General features: G+C 40.2%; 1 protein-coding gene and 1 pseudogene across 1 annotated transcript in view; one reads left to right on the forward strand and one right to left on the reverse strand.

The window, feature by feature from the left end:
• Positions 1 to 3378: 3378 nt before the first annotated feature.
• On the reverse strand, positions 3379 to 4378 carry Dmap1-ps6 (DNA methyltransferase 1-associated protein 1, pseudogene 6; annotated as a pseudogene).
• A 20994-nt stretch (positions 4379 to 25372) lies between these two features.
• The window catches only part of Vom2r54 (vomeronasal 2 receptor, 54), a 45261-nt gene continuing 42961 nt past the window's right edge, over positions 25373 to 27672 (forward strand). Inside the window, 1 exon segment of the mRNA NM_001099494.2 lies at positions 25373 to 25584. Within this exon segment, the coding sequence (NP_001092964.2) occupies positions 25373 to 25584 (212 nt within the window).

Consider the following 27672-nt stretch of genomic DNA (forward strand, 5'->3'; position numbering starts at 1 on the left):
TTCACATCATCTTAGAATCAACAGCCTCATATATCACTCTTCCCAGTCACCGAGTGGCTTTACAGTAAGTCAGACAATGATGTTGCATACAATTCTTTGAATATGAAACCAGGAGAGTCCATATTTTTCTTCTGTGTTTTCTTAAAATACACATTATAAGGGAAATCTAAAATGCTTGACATGGGTTTTAAAACTGGAAATAGAACCAAATGAGGGGTACACTCTGTTTCCAGACCTCCTCTAATGGCTGAGACAGAAGAACCAAGAGTTTTAGGCCAGCCTCTCTCTCTCTCACGCTCTCTCGCTCTCTCACTCTCTCTCGCTCTCTCTCTCTCTCTCTCTCTCTCTCTCTCTCTCTCTCTCTCAAAACAAACCAGAAAAGCAGACATGCCCTTGAGAATGGCACTCATTGTGATTAATCACAAACACCCAATGAAACTGGGAAAGGCCTCCCAAAGATACAGATGATCTAGAGTAAAACCCAAGTGCTGAAGATGGGTTACTGCTCTGTAAGTTATAGGTGACTGAGTTATCTGCCACCCTCACTCCCATTGTATAACCTATTGTTACTACTGTTGGTTGCACTCTAGAATTTGACAGTAAGTGTCTGTTGCTGAAGACCACATGTGCTTCTGTTACAGGCCATGGAAGAACCAAGCTAAAACTGAACTGGAAGTTTCCTTCCAGAAGGCAACCATAGACAATGATTTAAAAAAAGCCTTTGATATAAGCTACTAGGACATAATTCTCACCAATAGTCCAGGTTGGTTATGAACCTTGTGTGTTATGGAATCAATACACCAGGCAAGATGTACTCACAGGATAATTATGTCCTGGCTGTTATGAGTACAACTAATACTCTGATTGGATTTAAGGTAGAGCTTCAGGAGATAAGATGCTCAGTACAATAAGGTAAGGAAAACCTTATGGCTGAGGAAGGCACATGTCCAGTAAAGAAGGTATTGATATTTTGTTAAATGGATACAGTGCACCTATGATGATATTTTGTTAAATGGATACAGTGCACCTATGATGATATTTTGTTAAATGGATACAGTGCACCTATGATGATATTTTGTTAAATGGATACAGTGTCCTATGATGGTATTTTGTTAAATGCATACAGTGTACCTATGGAATCACCTTCTAAACATTTGTGATTTTGCACATTGGTTAATGTAACTTTCAGCCTTGGTCAAGGAGAAAAGTCTTTTTTATTCTTTTTCAGTGAGCAGCAGTTATTGTAAAAACTCATACTCCATCAACTTGCTGAGAATAAATGGCTTTTATACCTGCATAGTTTCCCAGTGCTCTAGGATTACACACACACACACACACACACACACACACACACACACACACACACATGATACCACCACCACCATCATCACCATTAAAAGTTCATAAAACACCGTAGGAGAAAGGACAGAATGAGTGTCAAACACAGGGGAAGTGGCAATTGTATGACATAGTTATGTTTTCTGAGCTTAGCATGACCACTGACAGTTACAGAGCAGAGATTGCTAGATGGGTCACATAGTAATGGCACTGGCCATCATGTACTAGATATTCCTTTAATGGTCGCAGCCATGAAAATAGAGTGAGCAAAATGATAACATAATTTATGTCTAAGTCAGTGGTAATGGAGCTGTTATCATTTCCCTATGAAAATAGGGGGTCACTAGAATTTCACCTGAGATATCAGCCATCTACTATCTTCTGCTATCTAACATATAAGTGAGAGGTTGACTGAGGCTGGAACACCAGTGATGCAGCTTTTGTGAGGTCATTACTCATGTTGAGGTAGAGTCTTTTGGGTGATTCAGCTGCTTTTGAGTCATTCAGTCTTCTATAAGGACCCCCTCCTTCATGCCCTTTTACATAAGCTCCAAAATCCACTGGTTCACAAAGGTAGACAAGGGTGGAATAGTTTTCTCTGGTCTACTGCAACCCTATTCAGAACTGTGAATAGACAGTTCTTCATGCCTTTGCAGAAAAAGGCAGGCAAGAGGCTCCTTCCCAATAGGACACATTGCACAGTGGTTATGTGCAGGTTATATAATGTCCCCAACAGGCTCCCATATTGGAAAACTGGGTTAGTAATGCAGTTTGGGAAGATTGCATAGATGCTAGAATTAGCTTGAGGAAGGAGCCTATGGTGGTACATTTTCAATATAGGAAGACTGCCACTAGACTTATCTCTCTATGCTTCCTAGTGTGCGATATTGAATGAGTTCAACTACAGCACCATGAATTCTGCCATACTTCTGTCACCATTACTGATTTTGTTCTTTCAAACAGTGAGCCAAACCTAACTTTCATGGCTGGACATGGGCTCCTTACATGCTTCTGGCAGATGAGCAGCTTTTCTTCATGTGGGTCCCCTAACAATTGGAGCTGGGGCTCCCTCTGTCTCAGTTGCCTGCCATTAGGTCCACTTTTCCTAGCTGAACTGACTGCTCAGGTCACACTAATATTATGTCAGTGATGAAGTAGAAAGATCTGGAAATCACAGAGCCTTCAAAGTCATTTTTTTTACTGAAAGATTTCTTCCTATCCATAGTAATCTAAGTACCACTACTTGGATGCATACACAGAAAAATTTGTAGGTTTACATAGACTTTTTATTGGCTATTTTATTTATTCATATTTCAAATGTTATCCCCCCTTTCCAGTTTCCCCTCTGCAAGCGCCGTATCCACCCCTCCACCCTGTTCTATAGGGTACTTCCCTACCCACCAAGAAGAACTCAGGAGGACCAATATTCTTCCAGTCACAAGAGATTGTCACTTTGCATCTCTAAAGCGTGACAAGGTCCAGAATATTACATCTGGGTCTCTGTGTGAGTTAGCCATCTATAATAAGATGCACTTACCTGAAAAGACGTCAGTAGTGAAGAGTGCTTGCTGTTCTCATTACCCAAATCTCGCACCAGCCTATAACTTCAGTAGATATGGTGCCCTTCCTTCTTCACTGTACAGGCACGTGCGTTCATGTGCACATGTCCATACATCACAAATAGTCAGTACTGAAAATAATAATCTTGTAAAAGAACCCCTTAAGAGCAGTTGTTTTTTTCACTAATGTAATATGTTGGACAAACACCATGAGATGTTCAATGTTTAATATTAAATTGACTTTGATATATTTGATTCTGTTCAACTGAGACTGGTAGAATTATTCTGGTGACACATTTTTTTTTTTTTTTTACTTCTTTTTCTTTTTTATTAACTTGAGTATTTCTTATTTACATTTCGAATGTTATTCCCTCTCCCGGTTTCCGGGCAAACATCCCCCTAACCCCTCCCCCTCCCCTTCCTTATAGGTGTTCCCCTCCCCACCCTTCCCCCAATGTCGCTCTCCCCCCAACAATCACTTTCACTGGCGTTCAGTCTCAGCAGTCTCCGCTGGCTGGCTTCATAATGTCAAACCTGCTGACTTAAAATCTGGAAACTTGATGCCTGTAGTCTCAGAAACACCCGGCTTCTCAGCCTCCTTCTTCTGGGGCAGCTTCTTCTTGGGAGCCTTGCATTCTATGTGCTGCCGCTCCGTAGTGGTGTCCGCTGCAGAAATCAACTTCTGCAGGTCTTGGCTGTGCTTCTCCTGATTTATTCCAGGTCTCAATCTTACGAAGCTCCTGTAGCAGGTACTCCTCCTTTGCCACCTGCTCTGGGGTTCGGTTGTAAAGTCGCTCCAGCTATTTCTTCCGCCGTCTCTCATGCCCAGCCTCAAATACTGGTATTTTGAGATCTGTACCTGGCACAGCCTTCACGTTGGCAAGCCTGGCACAAATGTGGTAGTATCTCTCTTTCAGGTCCTCCACAGAACGCTTCTTGAACTGCTGGTGGTCATGCCGATCGTGAATAACTACGAAGCGCAGATCAAATCGGTGGCTGAGGTCAAAGAGATGGTCAGTCTCTGCCTTAGTCCATGCATCGTCATGAAGGTAGATTTGGTACTCCTGCTCTGAGTACACTGGCACTTGCACTGTCTTATTGATCCTGGCGAAAGGGTAGTCCTTGCCCTCCACTACTGCTCGGCACCAGTGGAAAAACATAGCACCATCCTTTCAACCTGGGTTGGTAAATGGCATCCACTTCCAAGATCGAACCTTCTTGGACCCCAATTTAGCCTTCACTGCTCGATACTCCTGACCAGTGTCACTGGGAAATAGTCGGGGTGCATCCTTTTTGTCAGAGTAAAGGAAAGCATAGACCTCCCGATGCATGCTCAAGCCTCTTGAAGGTCAGAGCCTCTGAGGACTTCTTGCACTTTTCTTGTCCGGGTTCATAATATCCTTTTTGCCGATGGTCCCAGAAGCGGCATCTCCTGGATCCCCGAGTTCTAGAATGTCTTGTACCTCTGTGCTCGTAGCCATTACCCCTGAGAGATGAGATAGCATTCCGTGGTCAAGGATCAGTATCTGAGTACTCCAGCTGTAGCCCACTCCTCAGATTATCTCTCTCTGAAGCCCATTATGTTTTCTTCATCGCCTTTACTTACATTTTTTAGATCTTGAAGCATCGTATTCATTTTCTGTTTGATTGTATTTTTCTGTATTCTTTTAAAGGATTTGTTTCCTTTTGAATGGTTTCTACTTGTCTGATTGTGTTTTCCTGTATTTCTTTAAGGGAATTATTTATATCCTCTTTAAAGGCCTCTATCATCTTCATTAGATGGTTCCTGGTCTTCTCTGTACCCAGATGCCACTGGAGTACCACTGCTGTCAAGAACAAGGGTCCCTTGTCCATGATTTCCCTCAGGGCATCCATGCAGAACCTGTTATGGGGAGGGAACCTAGTTTGATTCTGAGTGAGCTCCAAAAGTATGGAGGGGCTGGAAGAGAAAGCATTCCCTGGGAGAAGCCACTCTTTAAAATGGAAGGCTTCCCCATAGTTGTCCTTAATGAAGAGACTGTCCTTGCTTCTTCCTATTGCTTTATTTGTCAGTGAATATGAATGATTACATCTTCTTCAGGGTGAACCAGGGACTAAATATCTTTGGTGGGATGGAATGACCAGGAAGAGAAGCTCACTGGCTGAATGCTGGAGGCCTAGCTAGGTAGCTCATTAGCATAGAGAACTCTAGGCATTTATGCTATGGTCCTCAGAGGGTTGTCATAGTTAAGTCTTCCAGAGTGGGTCCAGAAATGGGAGGGAGCAGCTCAATTCCTGCCTAGCTCAACTCTCTAGGCTCACTCAAACTTACCAGATCTTCTGTCTGGTGGCTAGGTCCACTTGCCCTGCATCTGGCCTGGGTGTCCCAAGTTGGATCAAGCTTCTTGGAAGGCAGTTGGAACTGTGTGTCTGACTTTGAGCAGGCCTACTGTGAGGAAGTCAGAGCTGTGGGTTGGGGTCAGTCAACCTATCAGCAATGGCAGGTGTGTGGACCAGAAGGAAGCTTTCCTATATTTCTGTGGTAGTTTGAATATGTTTGTTCCAGAGAGTGATACTATTAGGAAGTGTGGCTTTGTTGAAGTAGGTGTTACTTACTTGTTAGAGGAAGTATGTTACTTTGGGGTTGGCCTTTGTGACCCTCCTCCTAGCTGCCCATGAGAGTCTTCTTTTGGCTGTCTCCAGATGAAGATGTAGAACTCTCAGCTCCTCTTGTACCATGCCTGCCTGGATGCTGCTATGCATGAACTTTATGATAAAGAGCTGAGTCTGTAAGCCAGTCTCAATTAAATGTTGTTCTTTTTAAAGCAACCACAAGGGGGAGGGAGGGAGGGACAGGGGAGGGATAGGGAATGAGAATGGGAGGAGAGGGGAACATGATCTGGTATTGGGTGAGGGAAAAATTCTGAAGCCCTGAGGGCCAGCAGAAAGAATGGAAACAGGTGATCTCAGGAGAAAGGAGGTTGGGAGGACCCTCTAGAATGTACCAAAGACTTGGGAAGTGAGAGACTCTCAGGACTCAAAGAACCCTAGATGTAAGTCCCTACACTGGGGAGAGGCAACTTATTGAATCCACCTCCATCAGAAAGACGAGGTATCAAGTGAGGGATGGGGTTGATATTTCACAGCAAAACTTCTGACCCATAATTCTTTCTCCCTGAAAGAAATGCAGGGATGGAAATGTACAAGAGCCTGAGGAAAAGAAGGACCAGCAATAGGCCCCAAATGGGTTCCAGCTCAAGGAGAGGCCCCAAGGCCTGACATCATTACTGAAGCTTTGGGGCATTCACCCAAAGGGACATTCCATGACTGCTCTACAAAAGACCCAACAAGCAGCTGAAAAAGTCAGATGCAGATATGTGCACCCAACCAATGAACAGAAGTTGCTGACCCCTCTGGTTAAATTAGGGAAAAGCTGGAGGAAGCTAAAGAGGAGGGCAACCTTGTAGGAGGACCAGCAGTCTCAATTTACCTGGACCCCTGAGATCTCTTACACACTGGATCACCAACCAGGCAGCATCCACCAGCTGAGATGAGGCCTCCAACACATATACAGCAGAGGACTACCAGGTCTGGGTTCAGTCAGAGAAGATGCACCTAACCCTCAAGAGACTAGAGGTCCCAGGAAGTTTAGAGGTTTGGTGGGGTGGGTGGGATGGGGACATTCTTATGGAGATGGGGAGTAAGGGGGTGGAGGAGAAGGTAGGGAATGGGGAAACCTTAGGGGGGTAGAGTGGGAGGGGAATAAAATCTGGAGTGTAAAAACAAACAAACATATTTTTAAAAAAAGGAAAAACAAGAATTGCCCTGGTCATAGTCTCTCTTTACAGCAATAAAATCCAAACTAAGACTTTAAGGGGATTTATTCATTTCCTCTTTAAAACCCTCCATAATCTTTATAAAATTGGGTGTAAGGTCATTTCCTTGTGCTTCAGTTGTGTTAGGGTATCCAGGGCCTTCTGTAGCAGGATACCTGTGTTCTGAAGGTATCATATTGCCCTGGCATTTGTGGACTATGTTCTTTCAAGGGCCTTCACCCATCTCCTTGTCCCTGGATATTCCTGTTGTAGGTGGTATTGGGAGGGGGCTTAAGCTTGATAATCCTGGTATGCAGGCCTCTGGGGAGTATCCTTTGGCTGAACAATGGTACTCAGGGGACAATGCAAGTCTCCTAGCAGTTGGCTAAGCCACTGAGGACACTGTGGAAGGGGATGGCTGAAAGGCAGGTAGAGAGGTGGCCAGACAATGGAAGTCTGGGAGATGGCAGGTTGTTTCAGGTAGCTGGGCCTGCTCCAGAGGACTCAGTATACCGGGGAAATGGACTTAGAAAGAGAATCTGATCTATGTGGTTCTGGAAAAGCAGGTCTGATAAAGGTGTGTAGAGAGGTGCCTGGGGGGGTCCAGGGGGACAAATAGCCCAGACCTTGTTTTTTTTTTTTTGTTTGGTTTTTTTGTTTTTTTTTTTTTTTTTGAGGCAGGAACTTAGCCTTTTAAATCAAGTCAGACTTCTTGAGATGAAGCCTCATAAGATTTTCCTATCCCCAAGAACTCAGGAGGCCCAATATTCTTCCAGTCATAAGAGATTTTCACTTTGCATCTCTAAAGCGTGACAAGGTCCAGAATATTACATCTGGGTCTCTGTGTGAGTTAGCCATCTATAATAAGATGCACTTACCTGAAAAGACGTCAGTAGTTAAGAGTGCTTGCTGTTCTCATTACCCAAATCTCGCACCAGCCTATAACTTCAGTAGATATGGTACCCTTCCTTCTTCACTGTACAGGCACGTGCGTTCATGTGCACATGTCCATACATCACAAATAGTCAGTAGTGAAAACAATAATCTTGTAAAAGAACCCCTTAAGAGCAGTTGTTTTTTTTCTCTAATGTAATATATTGGACAAACATCATGAGATGTTCAATGTTTAATATTAAATTGACTTTGATATATTTGATTCTGTTCAAATGAGACTCGTAGAATTATTCTGGTGACACATTTGTTAAGTCAGAGTGATGATGTCCAGAAGATTGTGCGCAATAAGTATTTTCTAATAATTGGTGTTTATAACTGACAGAGAGTTCACAAACAGGCAGTATCATAACTGAGAGATCTGTCAAGTCACCATTTCAAGTCTTAGTGAAATAACAATTAACAGAATGTAAAGGTCACGGGAGCTCTAGTTGTGTGCAAAATTTGTATAGAGTAGATTCTATATACTAATGACAATGAAATAGTTATGTTCTAAATCTGTAAGTCTATTGTTGTGGTATTTGATTTCCCATGCATGCAAATTAAGCTGTTTTGAATTTGGCTTTGTGGAAATAGATTCTAGAACTCATATTCCACCTGAGGCCTTCATGTATCCTTGGGTCACTCGTCTGAGTGTTTTATCTGGTTCTTCCTCCAGGAACTTAATCTCTAGTGAGGCATAATTGGGGATAGGGATAGCACCTTTTGGAATGTGAGCATAGCCCTCATGTGCTGATTAATTCCACTGAATTTGGCTTCAAATTCAAAGGCCCAGGGGAACATTACAGAAGAGAGGACAGAAGGAAGGTAGAGCCTGAAAGATGAGCGCTGTGAAAAGCCATCTTCTGGATAGTTGTTACGCACATAAACTCTCAGCAGCTTTGGTCACTCAGCACAGTCGAGCCAGTTAGGAATTCCTGTGTGAGCAGGAAATGAGCTGCTGAGACCTACACTAGCCAAGGAGCTATTGGCAGCTGATGCTTCTCAGGAAACAATCACTATTCTGCATGGGTATGTTCATTTGTAGGTTGCTGTGTCCTCAAAAATGACTTCACAGCAGCCTTTCATATAGGTTGTACTGATTGGATTCGGTATGTTAAAAATAAAGACATAAAGCTGGGAGGTGTGATGAGGGTTCCTATGGAGATTTGGATGGGTGTAGGGATAGATATTATCAAGATACTCTGTGCATGCATGCGTGCGTGTGCGTGTGCGTGCGCGCGCGCGTGTGTGTGTGTAAGTAATTTTCAAATAATAAAAGTATTTTTTTAAAATCTGTGTAATAAGGACTGCAATAGAGGAGTTATGGAAAGTACTGAAGGAACTGAAGGGGTTTGTAAGCCCATAGGAACAACAACAATATCAACTAACCAGATCCCCCAGAGTTCCCAAGGACTAAAGCACCAACGAAAGAGTACACATGGAGGGATGTATGGCTCCAGCTGCAGATGTAGTAGAGGATGGCCTTGTCTGGCATCAATGGGAGGAGAGGCCCTTGGTCCTGTGAAGGCTGGATACCCCAGTTTAGGGGAAAGCTAAGTCAGTGAGGCAGGAATGGGGCAGTGGGGATCATCCCTTAGAAGCAGGGTGGAGGGATGGATAGGGGAAACTGGAAAGGGGGCAATAACATTTGAAATGTAAATAAATAAAATAGCCAATAAAACATCTGTGTAAAACTATCAGTTTTTCTGTGTATGCATCCAAGTAGTGGTACTTAGATTACTATGGACAGGAAAAATCTTTCAGTAAAAAAATGACTTTGAAGGCTCTGTGATTTCCAAATCTTTCTACTTCATCACTGACATAAAATTAGTGTGAACTAAGCAGTCAGTTCAGCTAGGAAAAGTGGACGTAATGGCAGGCAACGGAGTCAGAGAGAGCCCTTGCTCCAATTGTTAGGGGACCCACATGAAGAAAAGCTGCTCATCTGCCAGAAGCTTGTAAGGGGCCCGTGTCCAGCCATGAAAGTTAGGTTTGGCTCACTGTTTGAAAGAACAAAATCAGTAATGGTGACAGAAGTATGGCAGAATTCATGGTGCTGTAGTTGAACTCATTCATTATCGCACACTAGGAAGAATAGAGAGATAAGTCTAGTGGCAGATTTCCTATAACCTTGAAAATGTACCACCATAGGCTCCTTCCTCAGGCTAAGATCATATTCTAGCATTTATGCAATCTTCCTAAACTGCACTACTAACCTGAAAGCCAAGTTTTCCAATATGGGAGCCTGTTGGGGACATTTTATAACCTGCACATAACAACTGTGCAATGTGTCCTATTGGGAAGGAGCCTCTTGCCTGCCTTTTTCTGCAAAGGCATGAAGAACTGTCTATTCACAGTTCTAAATAGGGCTGCAGTAGACCAGAGAAAACTATTCCACCCTTGTCTACATTTGTGAACCAATGGATTTTGGAGCTTATGTAAAAGGGCATGAAGGAGGGGGTCCTTATAGAAGACTGAATGACTCAAAAGCAGCTGAATCACCCAAAAGACTCTACCTCAACATGAGTAATGACCTCACAAAAGCTGCATCACTGGTGTTCCAGCCTCAGTCAACCTCTCACTTATATGTTAGATAGCAGAAGATAGTAGATGGCTGATATCTCAGGTGAAATTCTAGTGACCCCCTATTTTCATAGGGAAATGATAACAGCTCCATTACCACTGACTTAGACATAAATTATGTTATCATTTTGCTCACTCTATTTTCATGGCTGCGACCATTAAAGGAATATCTAGTACATGATGGCCAGTGCCATTACTATGTGACCCATCTAGCAATCTCTGCTCTGTAACTGTCAGTGGTCATGCTAAGCTCAGAAAACATAACTATGTCATACAATTGCCACTTCCCCTGTGTTTGACACTCATTCTGTCCTTTCTCCTACGGTGTTTTATGAACTTTTGTTGGTGGTGATGATTGTGGTGGTAGCGTGTGTGTGTGTGTGTGTGTGTGTGTGTGTGTGTGTGTGTGTGTTTTAAATCCTAGAGCACTGGGAAACTATGCAGGTATAAAAGCCATTTATTCTCAGCAAGTTGATGGAGTATGAGTTTTTACAATAACTGCTGCTCACTGAACAAGAATAAAGACTTTTCTCCTTGACCAAGGCTGAAAGTTACATTAACCAATGTGCAAAATCACAAATGTTTAGAAGGTGATTCCATAGGTACACTGTATCCATTTAACAAAATATCATCATAGGACACTGTATCCATTTAACAAAATATCAATACCCTCTTTACTGGACATATGCCTTCCTCAGCCATAAGGTTTTCCTTACCTTATTGTACTGAGCACATTATCTCCTGAAGCTCTACCTTAAATCCAATCAGAGTATTAGTTGTACTCATAACAGCCAGGACATAATTATCCTGTGAGTACATCTTGCCTGCTGTATTGCGTGTTACAACGTTCATAACCAACCTGGACTATTGGTGAGAATTATGTCCTAGTAGCTAATATCAAAGACTTTTTTTTATCATTGTCTATGGTTGCCTTCTGGAAGGAAGCTTCCAGTTCAGTTTTAGCTTGGTTCTTCCATGGCCTGTGACAGCTGCACATGTGGTCTTCAGCAACAGACACTTACTGTCAAATTCTAGAGTGCAACCAACAGTAGTAACAATAGGTTATACAATGGGAGTAAGGGTGGCAGATAACTCAGTCGCTTACAACTTCCAGAGCAGTAACCCTTCTTCAGCACTTGGGTTTTACTCTAGATCATCTTTATCTTTGGGAGGTCCTTTCCCAGTTTCATTGGGTGTTTGTGTTTAATCACAATGAGTGCCTTGAATCTTTACATTCTCAAGGGCATGTCTGTTTTGTTTTTCTGGTTTGTTTTGAGAGGGGGGAGGGAGGGGAAAGGAGTGAGGGAAGGAGAGAAGCAGGGAGGGAGGGAAGGAGGGAAGGAGAGAGAGAGAGAGAGAGAGAGAGAGAGAGAGAGAGAGAGAGAGAGAGAGAGAGAGCGCACCTGACCTCAAACTCTTGGTTCTTCTGTCTCAGCCATTAGAGCTCTGGAATCAGAGTGTACCCCTCATTTGGTTCTCTCTCCAGTTTTAAAACCCATGTCAAGTATTTTAGATTTCCCTTATAATATACATTTTAAGAAAACACAGAACAAAAATATGGACTCTCCTGGTTTCATATTCAAAGATTTGTAAGCAACATCACTGTCTGACTTACTGTTAGTGTAAAGCCACTCGGTGACTGGGAAGAGTGATGTATGAGGCTGTTGATTCTAAGATGATGTGAAGTTTGAACCTTCAAAAAACGGTTCTCTTGTTTTGATGTGACGTATTCCCCTAAAGGCTCATCTGTGGACTACTTGGTCCCCAGATAGTAGATCCAAACATTGAGAGTCTGTTTGATCAGTAGGACTCAATTTGTTAATAATTTGATGGTGTCATGTGGCCCATACATATATAACCACCCAATTAGATAAGATGGATGAAGCAAAGAAGTGCAGGCTGACAGGAAGCAGATGTAGATCTCTCCTGAGAGACACACCCAGAATACAGCAAATACATAGGCGAATGCCAGCAGCAACCCACTGAACTGAGATAGGGACCCCTGTTGAAGGAATCAGAGAAAGGTCTGGAAGAGCTTGAAGGGGCTCAAGACCCCATATGAACAACAATGCCAACCAACCAGAGCTTCCAGGGACTAAGCCACTACCCAAAGACTATACATGGACTGACCCTGGGCTCCAACCTCATAGATAGCAATGAATAGCCTAGTAAGAGCACCAGTGGAAGGGGAACCCCTTGGTCCTTCTAAGACTGAACCCCCAGTGATCATGATTGTTGGGGGGAGGGTGGTAGTGGGGGGAGGATGGGGAGGGGAAGCCCATATAGAAGGGGCGGGGGAGGGATTAATGGGATGTTGGCCCGGAAACTGGGTAGGGGAATAATAATCGAAATGTAAATAAGAAATACTCAAGTTAATAAATATTAAAAAAAAGGGCTGGAGAGATGGCTCAGTGGTTAAGAGCACCCGACTACTCTACCAGAGGTCCTGAGTTCAATTCCCAGCAACCACATGGTGGCTCACAACCGTCTGTAAAGAGATCCGATGCCCTCTTCTGGTGTGTCTGAAGACAGCTACAGTGTACTTCTATATAATAAATGAATAAATCTTAAAAAAATAAAGATAAAAAATTTTGATGGTGTGATTGAGATGTGGTAAAAATTTCAAGAGACAGAATCTAATTGAAGGAAGTAGGTTACTGGAGGCATTTTCTAGTGAGTATTTCTTGTCCCAGGCCTTTTTCTCTCCCTGTGATGGTTATTGTTAATTATTAACTTGGTACAATATAGAATAATCCAGGACAAGAGTCCCAATGAAGGATTTTTCTAGATCAGGTTGGTCTAAGTGCACGTCTGAGAAATTGTCTTGATTACATTAACAGATGTTGAAAAATGCAGCCTAAAAATAGGCAGCCTCACTCCCTGGCTATGGGTTCTGGGTAATAAGGGGGGATGCGAGCCTGGTACAAGCAGATATGCATTCATTTTCTTTGTGAACATGCCTAGTCCTTTCGAATCCCTGCTATCTTGACGATAACCTGCAATAATGGACGATAACCTAGAATTGTAAGCTTAACAATATCTTTCTCCCTCAAAAGTTACTTTTGTCAAGTGATTTATCACAGCAATATGAAGTAAAAGTAGAGCACTATCCTTTGCTGATTCTGGCTTCCATAAACTAAGAAGCTCTGCTCCATCGTGCCCTGCTAATACAACACTGTCTCAGCACAGGTCCAGAAACAGCACAGCCAGCCAGGCTTTATGTAATATAACATAAACAGTTCCTTCTTTATGATTTTCCCTCAGGTGTGTTGTCACAGTGGTTCACTAAGTGACTAGTACAGGAAGGCAAAAAAAAAAAGTTCTCCACGCTTCCTACGCAGCCTGCCTTCCTTTGCATATGACCTTCAGCTTCTGTCTTCCTTAGTTTTTGTCAACTTAACACAAACATACATGTGCCTGGGAAGACCGAACCACACCTGAGGAATCATTATCATAAGCTTGGCCTTAGCATGTCTACAAGAGCATTTTTTTAAATTAAAACATTTTTATATAAAAAAATTTGGTCATGCTTTCCCCCTTCTCCAACTCCTCTCAGATCTCTTGCACCTACCTATCCACATAATTTCATATTTTTCTATCTCTCTAAAAGACTAGAATAAAAATAAACAAACGATGAAACAAAACATATCAAAACATAACAAAAATCTACACGGAGTTTGTTTGTGTTGGCCACAATTCTGGGCTATGAAATATGGTTAATGTGCACAGTTACAGTCCAGTGGATAAAACTGATTTTCCCATTGCCAGTAGGTATCAATTGCCAATAGTTTCTTAGTTAGGAGTGGGACCCTGTTTCAACTTCCCCTCAGTGCTGCAACTCCCTCTGAATTAAATTTGTTCAGGTCCTATGATTGATACCATAGCCTCTGAGTTCATATGTGTATCAGTCTGTTGTATCTGTTAGACACTGTTCTCTTGCAATCATACATCACCTTTGGGTCTTACAATCTTTCTGCCTCCTCTTCCACATAGGTCCTGGAGCCTAGGGGGAAGGGGTTTGGTAAGAAATCCCATTCATGACTGAGTGCTGTGAATTCTCTCACTCTCTACACACTATTCAATTGTGGGTCTCTAAATTAATTCCCCACTATTGCAGGCAGAAGCTTTTCTGGTGATATTTGATATCAGGAATGCTGCTCAACTTCCAGCCATTTACAATGTGGTCACTACCAAAAAGCATGGCATGCCCCGAAGGTCAGGAAGAAAGGTTGAGAATTCTTGGCTAATACAAATTTTACTTCAAAATATTCAGAGGAAAGATGAATTATTGGAAGATACCAACAAGTCTGTCAGATCCGTATATAAATATTTTGTATGGAAAAATAGCCTTGTAGTAATTTACCATAGACTACCATCTGATCTGTGGTTGCTTCTGGTCGTTAAGAGGAGACAGAATGAAGGGTGGTATTTTTCACTCCAATTCACAAATCAAAAGTTAGAAAGCATTCACAGTGGTATACAGAAGTGTTAGATCCATGCAGGAGATATTATTCAGCTACAGAATAGAATGAATTACTAATACACTATACACCGTGAAAGAACTTCGAAAGTACTCTTAAAAGGGGGGGGGCACTTGAGTTTACAACTCTTACACTCCTGTTTATGAGAAATATCCCCAAATGGGCAATTCCATAGGTAGAAACAAACTTGGAGGTTTTCAGTGGCTGAAGAGAAGAGTGGATGCTTGTAGGAATGAAGTTTCCTTTTGGGAAGCCGATAAAATCATTTTTTAAATTTCTATTTATGTGTCCATGTGTATATTACATGTGTGTGCCATGGGCTAACACAAGGGCATCTGGTACCCTGAGCTGAAGTTAGAGGCAATTGTAAGCTGCCTGACATAGACGCTGGGAATTCAGTCTGGATCCTCTGCAAGAGTAACAGGCCCTCTTAACCATTGATCAGTATCTTCATCCCCAATGAAAAGGTTTTGGCCTAGATAGAAGTGTTAGTTGAACATTAGGAGTATGTCAATCCCCACCGACTTATATACTGAAAGCTAATATGTAAAGCATATAACTTATGATCTCTAGAGAAATCTCATTTTAAAGGCTCGCATTGGTTCATATGTTGTGTATATGTAAAGCTCTGAATGTGGCTAGTCAGGTGACCTCCACAAGTGTGTTGTTATGGTGTGCCCTCCCGTGCACGCACACATACACATGCACACATACACACAATAAATAAATAGATAAATAAATACGTAGAATAATGGTTAAAATGGAGATTTTAAGGGTTCCAACAAAATGTCATAGTGATTTGATGGCTAGGGACTATGTGGTCCTCAGCACTATTTGTACCATTTGAATTGCTCAAGGAAAAGAAACAAGTATATGAGTTCTTTGAATTAAAATGAAACTTTAAAAATACTTCTTGCCTGTAACAAGAGATTCAAGAGGAGGAAGGAGGAAAGTGGGGAAAGTATACTAGGTAGCCTCTTGATCCTGTGGGCAGTTGCAGGACTGTTCTCCTATTAACTCCAACAGCTAGTGACCCAAATCCCCAGATTGTTACAAATTAATTCTCATCTCAAGCCACAGAGAAGCTCAGGTAATTGACTTACTCCTGGAAATCAGGGGTTTGGGCGGGGAGGACACAGATTCCCTGAGGTTGCCTCATCCACAGAAGAGCTCTAGGGACCTCAGGCTTCCTGTAGCAGAATCAGAGGCATCAGTACCATAACCAGCCAGAACGGGCAGTGGGAAGATAATATGGGAGAAATAATGGTGACCAGGCTACTCCAAGCCTTCTGCCAAGCCGGCCCTAACCATACCGGTGCAGTCTCCACATGCACAGATAGTTTCCATCAGAAATTTCTGTTAGAGGGACCAGGTGCAGAGTGTGTACTCACAGGTCAGTCACCATTTCCTCTCATCCACCTTACCAGTAGACACCTGAGAGGAAGCCAGCATCAGCTAGTAACCCAGAGACACCACCTGCCTTTGCAACTCTTCAAGAAATTCAAGTATATGAGCCAGGAAGGCTACTGATTTATTTGAGTTAACTTTATGCCCAGCCACTTTGCTGAAGTTGTTTATCAGGTTTAGTAGTTCTCTGGTGGAACTTTTGGGATCACTTACATATACTATCCTATCATCTGCAAATAGTGAGGTTTTGACTTCTTCTTTTCCAATCTGTATCACCTTGATCTCCTTTTGTTGTCTGATTGCTCTGGCTGGAATTTCAAGAACTATATTGAATAAGTAGGGAGAGAGTGGGCAGCCTTGTCTAGTCCCTGATTTTAGTGGGATTGCTTCAAGTTTCTCTCCATTTAGTTTAATGTTAGCAACTGGTTTGCTGTATATGGCTTTTACTATGTTTAGGTATGGGCCTTGAATTCCTATTCTTTCCAGGACTTTTATCATGAAGGGGTGTTGAATTTTGTCAAATACTTTCTCAGCATCTAATGAAATGATCATGAGGTTTTGTTCTTTCAGTTTGTTTATATAATGGATCACGTTGATGGTTTTCCATATATTAAACCATCCTTGCATGCCTGGGACGAAGCCTACTTGGTCATGGTGGATGATTGTTTTGATGTGCTCTTGGATTCGGTTTGCCAGAATTTTATTGAGTATTTTTGTGGCGATATTCATAAGGGAATTGGGTCTGAAGTTCTCTTTCTTTGTTGGGTCTTTTTGTGGTTTAGGTGTAAGAGTAATTGTGGCTTCATAGAAGGAATTCGGTAGTGCTCCATCTGTTTCAATTTAGTGGAATAGTTTGGATAGTATTGATATGAGGTCTTCTATGAAGGTCTGATAGAATTCTGCACTAAACCTGTCTGGACCTGGGCTCTTTTTGGTTGGCAGACGTTTAATGACTGCATCTATTTCGTTAGGACTTATGCGGTTGATTAAATGGTTTATCTGTTCCTGATTTAACTTCAGTACCTGGTATCTGTCTAGGAAATTGTCCATTTCCTGCAGATTTTCAAATTTTGTTGAATATAGGCCTTTGTAGTAGGATCTAATGATTTTTTGAATGTCCTCTGAATCTGTAGTTGTGTCTCCCTTTTCATTTCTGATTTTGTTAATTTGGACACACTGTCTGTGTCCTTTTGTTAGTCTGGCTAAGGGTTTATCTATCTTGTTGACTTTCTCAAAGAACCAACTTTTGGTTCTGTTGATTCTTTCTATGGTCTTTTTTGAATTTACTTGGTTGATTTCAGTTCTGAGTTTGATTATTTCCTGCCTTCTACTTCTGCTGGGTGTATTTGCTTCTTTTTGTTCTAGACCTTTTAGGTGTGCTGTCAAGCTGCTGACATGCTCTCTCCTGTTCCTCTCTGCAGGCACTCAGAGCTATGAGTTTTCCTCTTAGCACAGCTTTCATTGTGTCCAATAAGTTTGGGTATGTTGTACCTTCATTTTCATGAAATTCTCAGAAGACTTTAATTTCTTTCTTTATTTCTTCCTTGACCAGATTATTATTGAGTAGAGCATTGTCCACCTTCTTTGTATATGTGGACATTCTTCCGTTATTGTTATTGAAGAGAAGCTTTAGCCCGTGGATGTGTGATCGGACGTATGGGATTATTTCTATCTTTCTATATCTGTTGAGTCTTGTTTTTTGACCAATTATATGGTCAATTTTGGAGAAAGTACCATGAGGTGCTGAGAAGAATGTATATCCTTTTGCTTTAGGATAGAATGTTCTGTAAATATCTTATAAGTGCATTTGGTTCATGACTTCTCTTAGTCTATGTCTCTGTTTAATATCTGTTTCCATGACCTGTCCATTGATGAGAGTGGGGTGTTGAAATCTCCTACTATTATTGTGTGAGGTACAATGTGTGTTTTGAGCTTTAGTAAGGTTTCTTTTACGTATGTAGGTGTCCTTGTATTTGGAGCATAGATATTTAGGATTGAGAGTTCATGTTGGTGGATTTTTCCTTTGATGAATATGAAGTGTCCTTCCTTATCTTTTTTGATGACTTTTATTTGAAAATCGATTTTTATTCGATATTAGAATGGCTACTCCAGCTTTCTTCTTCCGACATTTGCTTGGAAAGTTGTTTTCCATCCTTTCACTCTGAGGTAGTGTCTGTCTTTGTCTCTGAAGTGTGTTTCTTGTAGGCAGCAGAATGCAGGGTCCTCCTTTCGTATCCAGTTTGTTAATCTATGTCTTATTATTGGAGAGTTGAGACCATTAATGTTGAGAGATATTAAGGGATAGTGATTATTGCTTCCTGTTATATTCATATTTGGATATGAGATTATGTTTATGTGTTTTTCTTCTCCTTGTTCTGTTGCGAAGACGATTAGTTTCTTGATTTTTCAAGGTTGTATCTTGACTCCTTATGTTGGGCTTTACCATTTATTATTCTTTGTAGCGCTGGATTTGTAGAAATATATTGTGTAAGTTTGGTTTTGTCATGGAATATCTTGGTTTCTCCATCTATGTTAATTGAGAGTTTTGCAGGGTACAGTAATGTGGGCTGGCATTTGTGTTCTCTTAGGGTCTGTATGACATCTGTCCAGGATCTTCTGGCTTCCATAGTCTCTTGCGAGAAGTCTGGTGTGATTCTGATAGGTCTGCCTTTGTATGTTACTTGACCTTTTTCCCTTACTGCTTTTAATATTCTTTATTTTGTGCATTTGGTTTTTTGACTATTATGTTATGGGAGGAGTTTCTTTTCTGGTCCAATCTATTTGGAGTTCTGTAGGCTTCTTGTACGTTTATGGGGATCTCTTTCTTTAGGTTAGGGAAGTTTTCTTCTATGATTTTGTTGAAGATATTTACTGGTCCTTTGAGCTGGGAGTCTTCACTCTCTTATATACCTATTATCCTTAGGTTTGATCTTCTCATTGAGTCCTGGATTTCCTGTATGCTTTGGACCAATAGCTTTTTCCATTTTCCATTATCTTTGACAGTTGTGTCGATGATTTCTATGGAATCTTCTGCTCCTGAGATTCTCTCTTCTCTATCTTGTATTCTGTTGGTGATGCTTGTATCTACGGTTCCTTGTCTCTTCCTTTGGTTTTCTATATCCAGGTTTGTTTCCCTGTGTTCTTTCTTCATTGCTTCTATTTCCATTTTTAATTCCTTCAACTGCTTGATTGTGTTTTCCTGGAGTTCTTTCAGGGATTTTTGTGATTCCTCTCTATAGGCTTCTACTTGTTAATTTATGTTTTCCTGCGTCTCTGTAAGGGAGTTCTTCATGTCTTTCTTGATGTCCTCCAGTATCATGATCAAATATGATTTTGAAACTAGATCTTGCTTTTCTGGTGTGTTTGGACATTTTGTGTTTGCTTTGGTGGGAGAATTGGGCTCCAATGATTCCATGTAGTCTTGGTTTCTGTTGCTTGGTTTCCTGCGCTTGCCTGTTGCCATCAGATTATCTCTGGTGTTAATTTGTTCTGCTATTTCTGACAGTGGCTAGACTGTCCTATAGGGCTGTGTGTCAGGAGTGCTGTAGACCTATTTTTCTGTTTTCTTTCAGCCAGTTATGGGAACAGAGTGTTCTGCTTTTGGGCATGTAGTCTTTCCTGTCTACTGATCTTCAGCTGTTCCTGTGGTCTTGTGTCCTGAGTTCACCAGGCAGGTCACTTGGAGCAGAAACTTTGGTTTTACCTCTGGTCTCGAGGCTCAGGTTTGCTCATTGGGATTTGCTTATGAACTCTCCGTGATGTCAGCAACCAGGAGGGCCTGCGGTGACTTTTCCGGGAGCCCCCGTGCACTAGGGTCCCAGATGGCGTTAGGTGTTTTCCTCTGGAGTCAGAAATGTGGACAAGAGTGTAGTCTCTTCTGGCTTCCCAGGCGTGTCTGCCTCTCTGAAGGTTTAGCCCTCCCTCACATGGGATTTGGGTGCAGAGAACTCTTGATCTGGTCCCTTCAGGTTCCAGTGGTGTCTGGGGCACCAGCTCCAGTGCCCCTATCTTCCGGTTCCCAGAAGCCCTATACAGTTTCCTCTTGGCCCAGGGATGTGGGCAGGGGTGGGCAGTATTGGTGTTCTCTTCTGCTCTGCAGTCTCAAGAATGCCCACCTGTCCGGGCAGTGAGCTCTCTCTTCCACCTGGTTTTGGAGCAGTGAGCTTCAGGCGGGGCCAGAGAGGTTGGCAATCCAGCAAAAAACCGGAAGTGTCCAGTCCCAGAGGAATTTTGCTTCTGTGTGTCCTGAGGCTACCAGTCAGTTCGCTTGGAGCAGAAAAGTTGGTCTTACCTGTGGTCCCATGGCTCAAGTTTGCTTGTGGGTGTTGCTTTTGAGCTCTCCTTGAGGGCGGCAACCAGGAGGACCTTCACCACCTTTTCCGGGAGCCCCTGTGCACCAGGTTCCCAGATGGAATTTGGTGTTTTCCTCTGGAGTCAGAAATGTAGGCAGAGTGTAGTCTCTTCTGGCTTCCCAGGCATGTCTGCCTCTCTCAACAGTAGAATTTCTTTGTTTACTCATGTAACAATTAGAGTTCACCAGCATCAGCCGTTCCCAAAGCACAATGTGTTTACACCAGTAGTGTTTATTTTCTGCTAACCATGCCTAATTCTTCATAGACATGAAGATGAAGATCTGTGGGTCTACAAACCTAAGATTCTTAATTTGAAATAGCAAACAGTCCTGATAGTCTTTAAACTGCCATAACCCATAATGCCTTCATCACTTGCATATCTCTTTTCCTCATATTCCAAGCTCTCCCTTGGAATATAATGAGAGCCAACTGGCTTCTCCACACTCAATATGTTTTCCACCTTATTATTTAAAAGTATTTTTCTAATAGTTCCCCAGCCAATGTCCCATACTTTTGTCACAGGAGTATGGGATACACCTTGAACTAAATTTTGTCTTAGTTTGGTTTACTATTACTAGATGAGACAGTGACAAAAACAAGATTGAGTGGGACGTTGTTATATTGCTTATATTTTCATATTATAGTTCTTTCTCGAAGAATTAAGAAGAAGATTCAGACTCAGTGGGAAGGTGGAGGCAGGCACCTATGTAGAGGCCATGGAGGACTGTTTCTTATAAACTTTCTTTACAGAGTGTCCTGAGTCTGCATTCTCATATAACCTAGGACTACTAGCCTAATTGTTATACCAATTGTAATTGGTTCAGCCCTCTCCATCTAACATTAGTTAAGAAAATGCCCTACAAGCTTTATTGACATCATTGGCCCTAGCTCTTGTAAGAAAATTTTCAATTGACATAAAGTTTGGTTGAACCTTTATCTTGGCTTTCATCAATGAACTATAATTCAAAATAAACAAGAGGATATCATCTTTTGTTCCTAAGTTACTTTGCATCATTGCAGTATCACTAAGATATAATCTAACTCTTGCCAAACAGAAAAGATCAGAAAAACCACTGAAAATGATGTTTGGAAGAAGTGTAATGAACAGGGAACCTGATTTTTCTCAGTTGACTGTATTGATTCATTTAGGTGTGGAGTGTTCTGAGATTTACTCCTTCCACTTTGGTATCAAACAGATTTGTCAAAATGAAGTTATTCTCTAGGCAACTTTTCTGTTCAAATTTTAGGGGTTATTTAAGCAGGAGCAATAAATCCTTTGGTCTAGCACTGAAGATGTAGGTGAGCATTAAATTGTTCATTCTGCTGCTGCAGACAACCTAATTCACTTTTATCAGCAGATATCTAAGTCATCCCTGAGCTATCTCAAGAGCTCACTCAAGAAATCATGATCTTCTGCCATTCAAATGTGTGTTTATTCATGATAACATATACATTCACACACACACACACACACACACACGAAATATGCATAATATGGAACAAATGAAAATTTGTGACTGATGTAGTAAGTTTTGACTTAGCACACATTTCTCTTTAGAAGAGATACATTGTAGAAATCTGCTACTCACATGGTATTGGTGCATTCATGATGAGAATGGAGTTGACTCTACAATAGAACAGGGATGCTTTTATGGCAGAGTCAGAATTAAAGAAAAAGTGAAGAGAAACCACTTCTGTCAGTAATGTGCCCATGTAAACAAATTCATGTTTTTTGTAAATTTTTTATTATTTATGTTTTTAATTTTATTTTTCTTGGATATTTTTGTATCACATTACAATGTTATCTCCATTCCTCCTCTCTCCTACCCCTACCCCTGCTTCTATGAGGATGCTTTACTCCTACCCACCCACTCCCACCTCAATGCTCTGACATTCCCCTACATTGGGAAGATGAGACCAGATGATTAAAAGCTTTCGAAATGTAAATAAGAAACACTCAAGTTAATAAAAAATGAGGCTATCACAGTGCTTTAGGGAAGGCATTGTTGGCTCATTTTCAAAGAGAGTGGTGATGAAATAAGAAAGATTACAGCAGACGGGTGCAGTATATTGTCGAGGTATGATTCACGGATCTCCGTAATGGTTTAGATTGTAGAACTTATCACAATTACTTCCAGCCTGTGGGTAACTAAGTGGATTTCAGTGTCATCTGTAGAGGAAAGGACCAAAAGGAATAAATGTGATGGTGGATGATAAATGGATTAATTTAAAACATGTTAATTTTAGGATATCTGTAAGACACCAAGTCATGAAGTCAAATGTAGATATAAGCAGTGTCTGAACTAGATTTCAAAGTAGAACATCTTGAACACAGGGATGTTTTATAAGGGCAGAGGGGTGGAGACAACAGCCAAGTTTAGTACTGTTGGGAATCCGAAACTGGCAGAATTATAGGATGAATGGGCAGTTACTTAAAAATACTTCTTTCATATTTGGTATGGTGGTGCACGTCTTTAATTCCAGTTCTTAAGAGGCAGAAGCAAAGACAGGTGGATTTCTATTGAATTTGAGGTTATTCAGGACTTTTTCTTATACCCTGGTTCTAAAACAAAGAAACAAACAAACGAAACAAAGCTTCCCTAGGCTTAACTTCAATGATATGTTTAAGAGTTTACAGGAGGAGACATATCAAATTGTGATTCTAATAAGGTCAAGACAGACTTGGGATCAAGCACAGGACAAGCATATAGACCAAGATCAAATTCTAATGCTTAAAGGCATGGGAAGGACACAGTGAGATTTACAAATGAAGGCTAAATATGAGGCAACCAGGCCAATGCTAAAATTTTAAATCTGAGTCAGAAGTGATCCTTTCAGACAGACACTCTCCTTACAGATCTAACAGCCAACCAGAGAGATTTACTTATATTTCAACACAACTTTACAAAACACCAGTATATTTATGTGAATTTATACATACAATATATTCATGCAGTTTCCTAACTCTTAAAGGATAAGGCAATTAGAATTACTTCTACACCTTCTTTATGCAAAAATAATGTCTTCCTTGAGTCAGGTGAAATGAGCCAAATAATAGTAGTTGGACTAATTCTAAAACCTAGAGAAAAAAGATACTGTTTTTTCTAAGTATACAGCAAACCTTTTTCCCTCTGAAGTAGCATTAGACCACTAGGATACGATCATTTAGAATCAGAAATAGCAAATTAAACAAACATCTGGCTATTGCAGATGTATTGTCCCTTTTCTTTTTTTTGTGAATTTCATTGTGCTTTGATTTTTGTTTACTACAGTCCTGGTATGAAAATGTAAAGAAATCTGATTCAAAGCCCCTTTCTCCTAGTGTATTTAGGCTACTAAGAGTGGGAAACCACATTCTCTGTACCATAGCTCAGGACCTCGGTTAGTGCTAAGTTAGACTTGTCAAAAATCCAAAACATTTATGTATTATGTATTTTTTTAAAAAATGTTTGATCACAGACTTAAAAGTTTAACTGGGAGAATTAAACTATGAGCATGCAAAAAAAACCAAAACACAAAAACAAAACAAAACAAAAAAAAAGCTTTTCCTCCTATTAATGCTGGACAATGACATCCTCTGCAACTTATGTGGCTGGAGCCGTGGATCTCTCCATGTGTACTCATTGGTTGGTGGTTTAGACCCTGAAAATCTCTGGTCTGGTTGATTGATATTCTTGTTCTTCCTGTGAGGTTGCAAGCCCCTTCAGCTCCTTCAGCCTTTTTTCTAACTCCTTCATTGGAGTCTCCATGCTCAAAACCATGAATCTTATATTTCCTGTGTTGTCACCTTGCATCTCAAATGCATGAGATATGATAATGTATATAAAGTTCCTTGCTCACTATCATAACAAATTCATTGCATAATCAGTGATTGCATAATATGTAGAATATGTTGTACAATATTCATGGTAAGCAAATTTACATGAGAATAAAAAATGTCTATACTATAGCACAAAGTTTTTCTCCAATGTAACACTGTCCTATGGGCTAGAAAATAACCCATGCTTATGATATATTTGTTCAGTAACTTTATACAGTCAATGTAGAGATCCTCAGCAAATGTTAAGTTGTTTCAAGATATGGAGGTATTTCTATTTATACACTCATATCCGAAAAAAGCTAAAAGTATGGTGCTAAACTGCAAGGAGAATTCTGAGGATATATGGATCCAATTTTCAATCATGGATACACAGAAAACAATAGCAAAGAAGATCAAAATTAAGATGGAATGAGTAACATGATTTCTACAATGAAATTAATATATGGATCTTAAGTGAAAAATTCACCTTGACAGTTGGTTACCCTGAAATGAGATAAAAATGGTCTGGATTAGAGGATGGGCAAGATTTTGTGTGTGGACATTTATGTATCATAGACAGAGTGATCTCTGAATGATGAAATCCTTAGGAAAGTATAACAGCAATCATATTAAGTTTTATAAAGCCTGTCATCTAATCCATTTAGGTTATTGATGCCTGGCATGGATCTTTCTCTGCCTGTTTATATTTTTCCAGCAATAAGTTCCTCTGAAGTAACATGTGTGTATTATTTTCATGGACTCCCATATGATCATTTTCTTGGTAAACCCTTGTGTCCAGACACACAAGAGAGTCCAACTCTGGGATCTTGCAATCTTGGAGGAAATAACTTTGATTCTGCCTGGAGATGAAAAATATGTTATTTTATATAATAACTTGTTTTTTACTGAGTATGGGCATGAAGGATAATGAGAATTGGAACTCTCCAAGGGTGCACAAGCACACACACACACACACACACACACACACACACACACACACACACACACATACACACTCCAAGGGAGAGAGAAAGAGACAGATGCAAACACACACTCAAGCATATATATGCTACACAATGAGACTTAACACTTTAAGACTTAGATCTCAGCTGAAATATCTATTAACATGCTATTTTCCTGGCTTTTTATTTCCTGGTTTTTACAGATGCCAACTCTTATCTGGGACATTGCAACCTCTTCCTGCCTAGAAGAAACGAAACACCATTTATACCAAGATGGATCTGCGATAATTGGTGCATTTTTCCCTATTTTTCATTTAGACCCACTGAAAGAAACAAGAAATTGGGAAACACCTTTTGACATAGAAAATGAATTAAAGTAAGTGTATTAAATTGACACACTCCTTTGAAATATTCAAGTGTTTCAGGTTAAGTATGAATTTTAGCACTATTGTTTGTATTTCCCATCTTGAGTCTCTGTATCTTCCCTTCCAAAAAGCTCTCTTTAATTATGTTTTCTTATTGGCTCCTTTTGTTCTCTCAATTGGAAGGGTAAGAGAGAGATTTGGTTTCAGAGTTTTATGTTTTATATTATACAATTAAAATTTGTCAACCTTTTCCCTGTGCTCTCTCTAATACCTCACTATCTTAGCACATGCAATGACACCTCTGTAGTAGAAGAGTTGTTGGTAGCTGCTTGGCACACAAGTTCATGAGATTGAAGAATTTCAGTCATGAGTCTGTTAAAGCAGGTAATACCTTTGAAGTCTGTGACTTTGGATTTCCCCCTCAGGTTCTAGTTTGATAATTGTTGTTTATTTCAGCCTCGTCTGATTTGGGTGCAGTACGGTAAGAACTAGAATTATATGCAACTTCACTTCTGTTTTGTATCTTTAACATTTTGCAAAGATTGAAAGCAAATGTTTTCTACCACTTTGGGTATCATATATTATTAAAGCAGGTTTGGCCTACTCAATCCATATGCTTCCATTATACATTTATTTGATTTTATGGATTATTCATAAGAACATATTCTATGAGATATGTCCACTTGTGCTTTTCCTTAGATCATCTTAAATTTACAGGAATAAAATGTCTGGATAGACAGTTTTTTTCCAGTTACCTTGGTGAACTTAGTGAGAAATCACTATGTGCAATTATTTCAAATGAAATAAAATATATTTTGCTACACCCAGGTACTTCTATCACTGTAGGGAATAGTAAAATTAAATATTAGAAATGGAGAAACATAGCATGTGCCCAACCCCGAAGTCAACATGGGGAAATAAAAATACGCAATGAATTTTCAGCTCATGGTCAATTGACAGTAAATTGCTGAAATAGCATAGATTCTGGGGAAAGTGACATTGGAATATTTTGCTAACACCTTAGTATGGTGATAATTATCTGGTAAAGTCAGTGGATAGGGAAAAAGACTCAGAAGTGAAATGTGATTAGGTAATGAGGACATCTTTTCATATTTTGTGAGAAATTGAAATAGAAAACATGATCAGATTAATTCAAATTTCACAACTAGGTGAAATATTTCATTTGAACCTCTACATGTCCCAGTTTTTTTTTTTAATTTTCAAGGAATAATGCTGCACTTGTTTCTGATTTTCCTCTGCAGTGCAGTATCACCGCCATAGGCTACACTGTTTACTATGCTATGTCTCTACAGACAGTATATCAGTAGCAATATGGCTAGCATTAGCAAATGATTGCACTTACAGTAAAACAGACTTAAGGACCTAACTCACCAAATAAAAAAAAAAAAGAAGAATGACTTCTTAGATGATTTAATAGGTCATGAATTAGGGAATTATTATTTTGAGATGACTTTTGCTATTTTCCATGTATAATAAATGTTTGCCTTATATAACACATTTTAAAAATATCTAGATTTGTATAAGATATGGTATATGCATAGACATGCATTAACTAATATCTACTAATCTTCAATCATGTTTCTTATTAAATTTGTATAATATAGGCCGAGAGTGTATAGTCAGTTTGAAATAGGATCTACCTGATCATCTTTAGTCCATTTTTCACACACTCTGGTTCTATGTGCACAAGTACTTAACATGAACACAGAAGTCACATGCTTAGGTGTGGCTGGCATTATCTACTATTACACTGATGTTTGAAATTACCTGTTTGTGATTGATCTTTATTTTCTTATTTTTATGTTAATTCACTCTGTAATATTTTATTGAAAGATAAGCATTTTCATATTAAAAATATATTGCAGTAAGACAAGTTTTGAAACCTCTAGCCAAATGTGTTACACATGAAGTGAAGTTGGAATAATTTTCTGTAGTAGCATTTATACAGCTCTGATATTTCTCAGCAAAAAATTCACTGGTTATGTTATAAGCTAACATATCATTTGGTTAAATTTCAAACCACACAAAAATCTTAATTATTAAAATGTAATATCTATGGTTTAAGATTATTTACATAA

Source organism: Rattus norvegicus, chromosome 7 (assembly GCF_021556685.1).
Source record: "Rattus norvegicus strain SHRSP/BbbUtx chromosome 7, alternate assembly SHRSP_T2T, whole genome shotgun sequence".
NCBI lineage: Eukaryota > Metazoa > Chordata > Mammalia > Rodentia > Muridae > Rattus > Rattus norvegicus.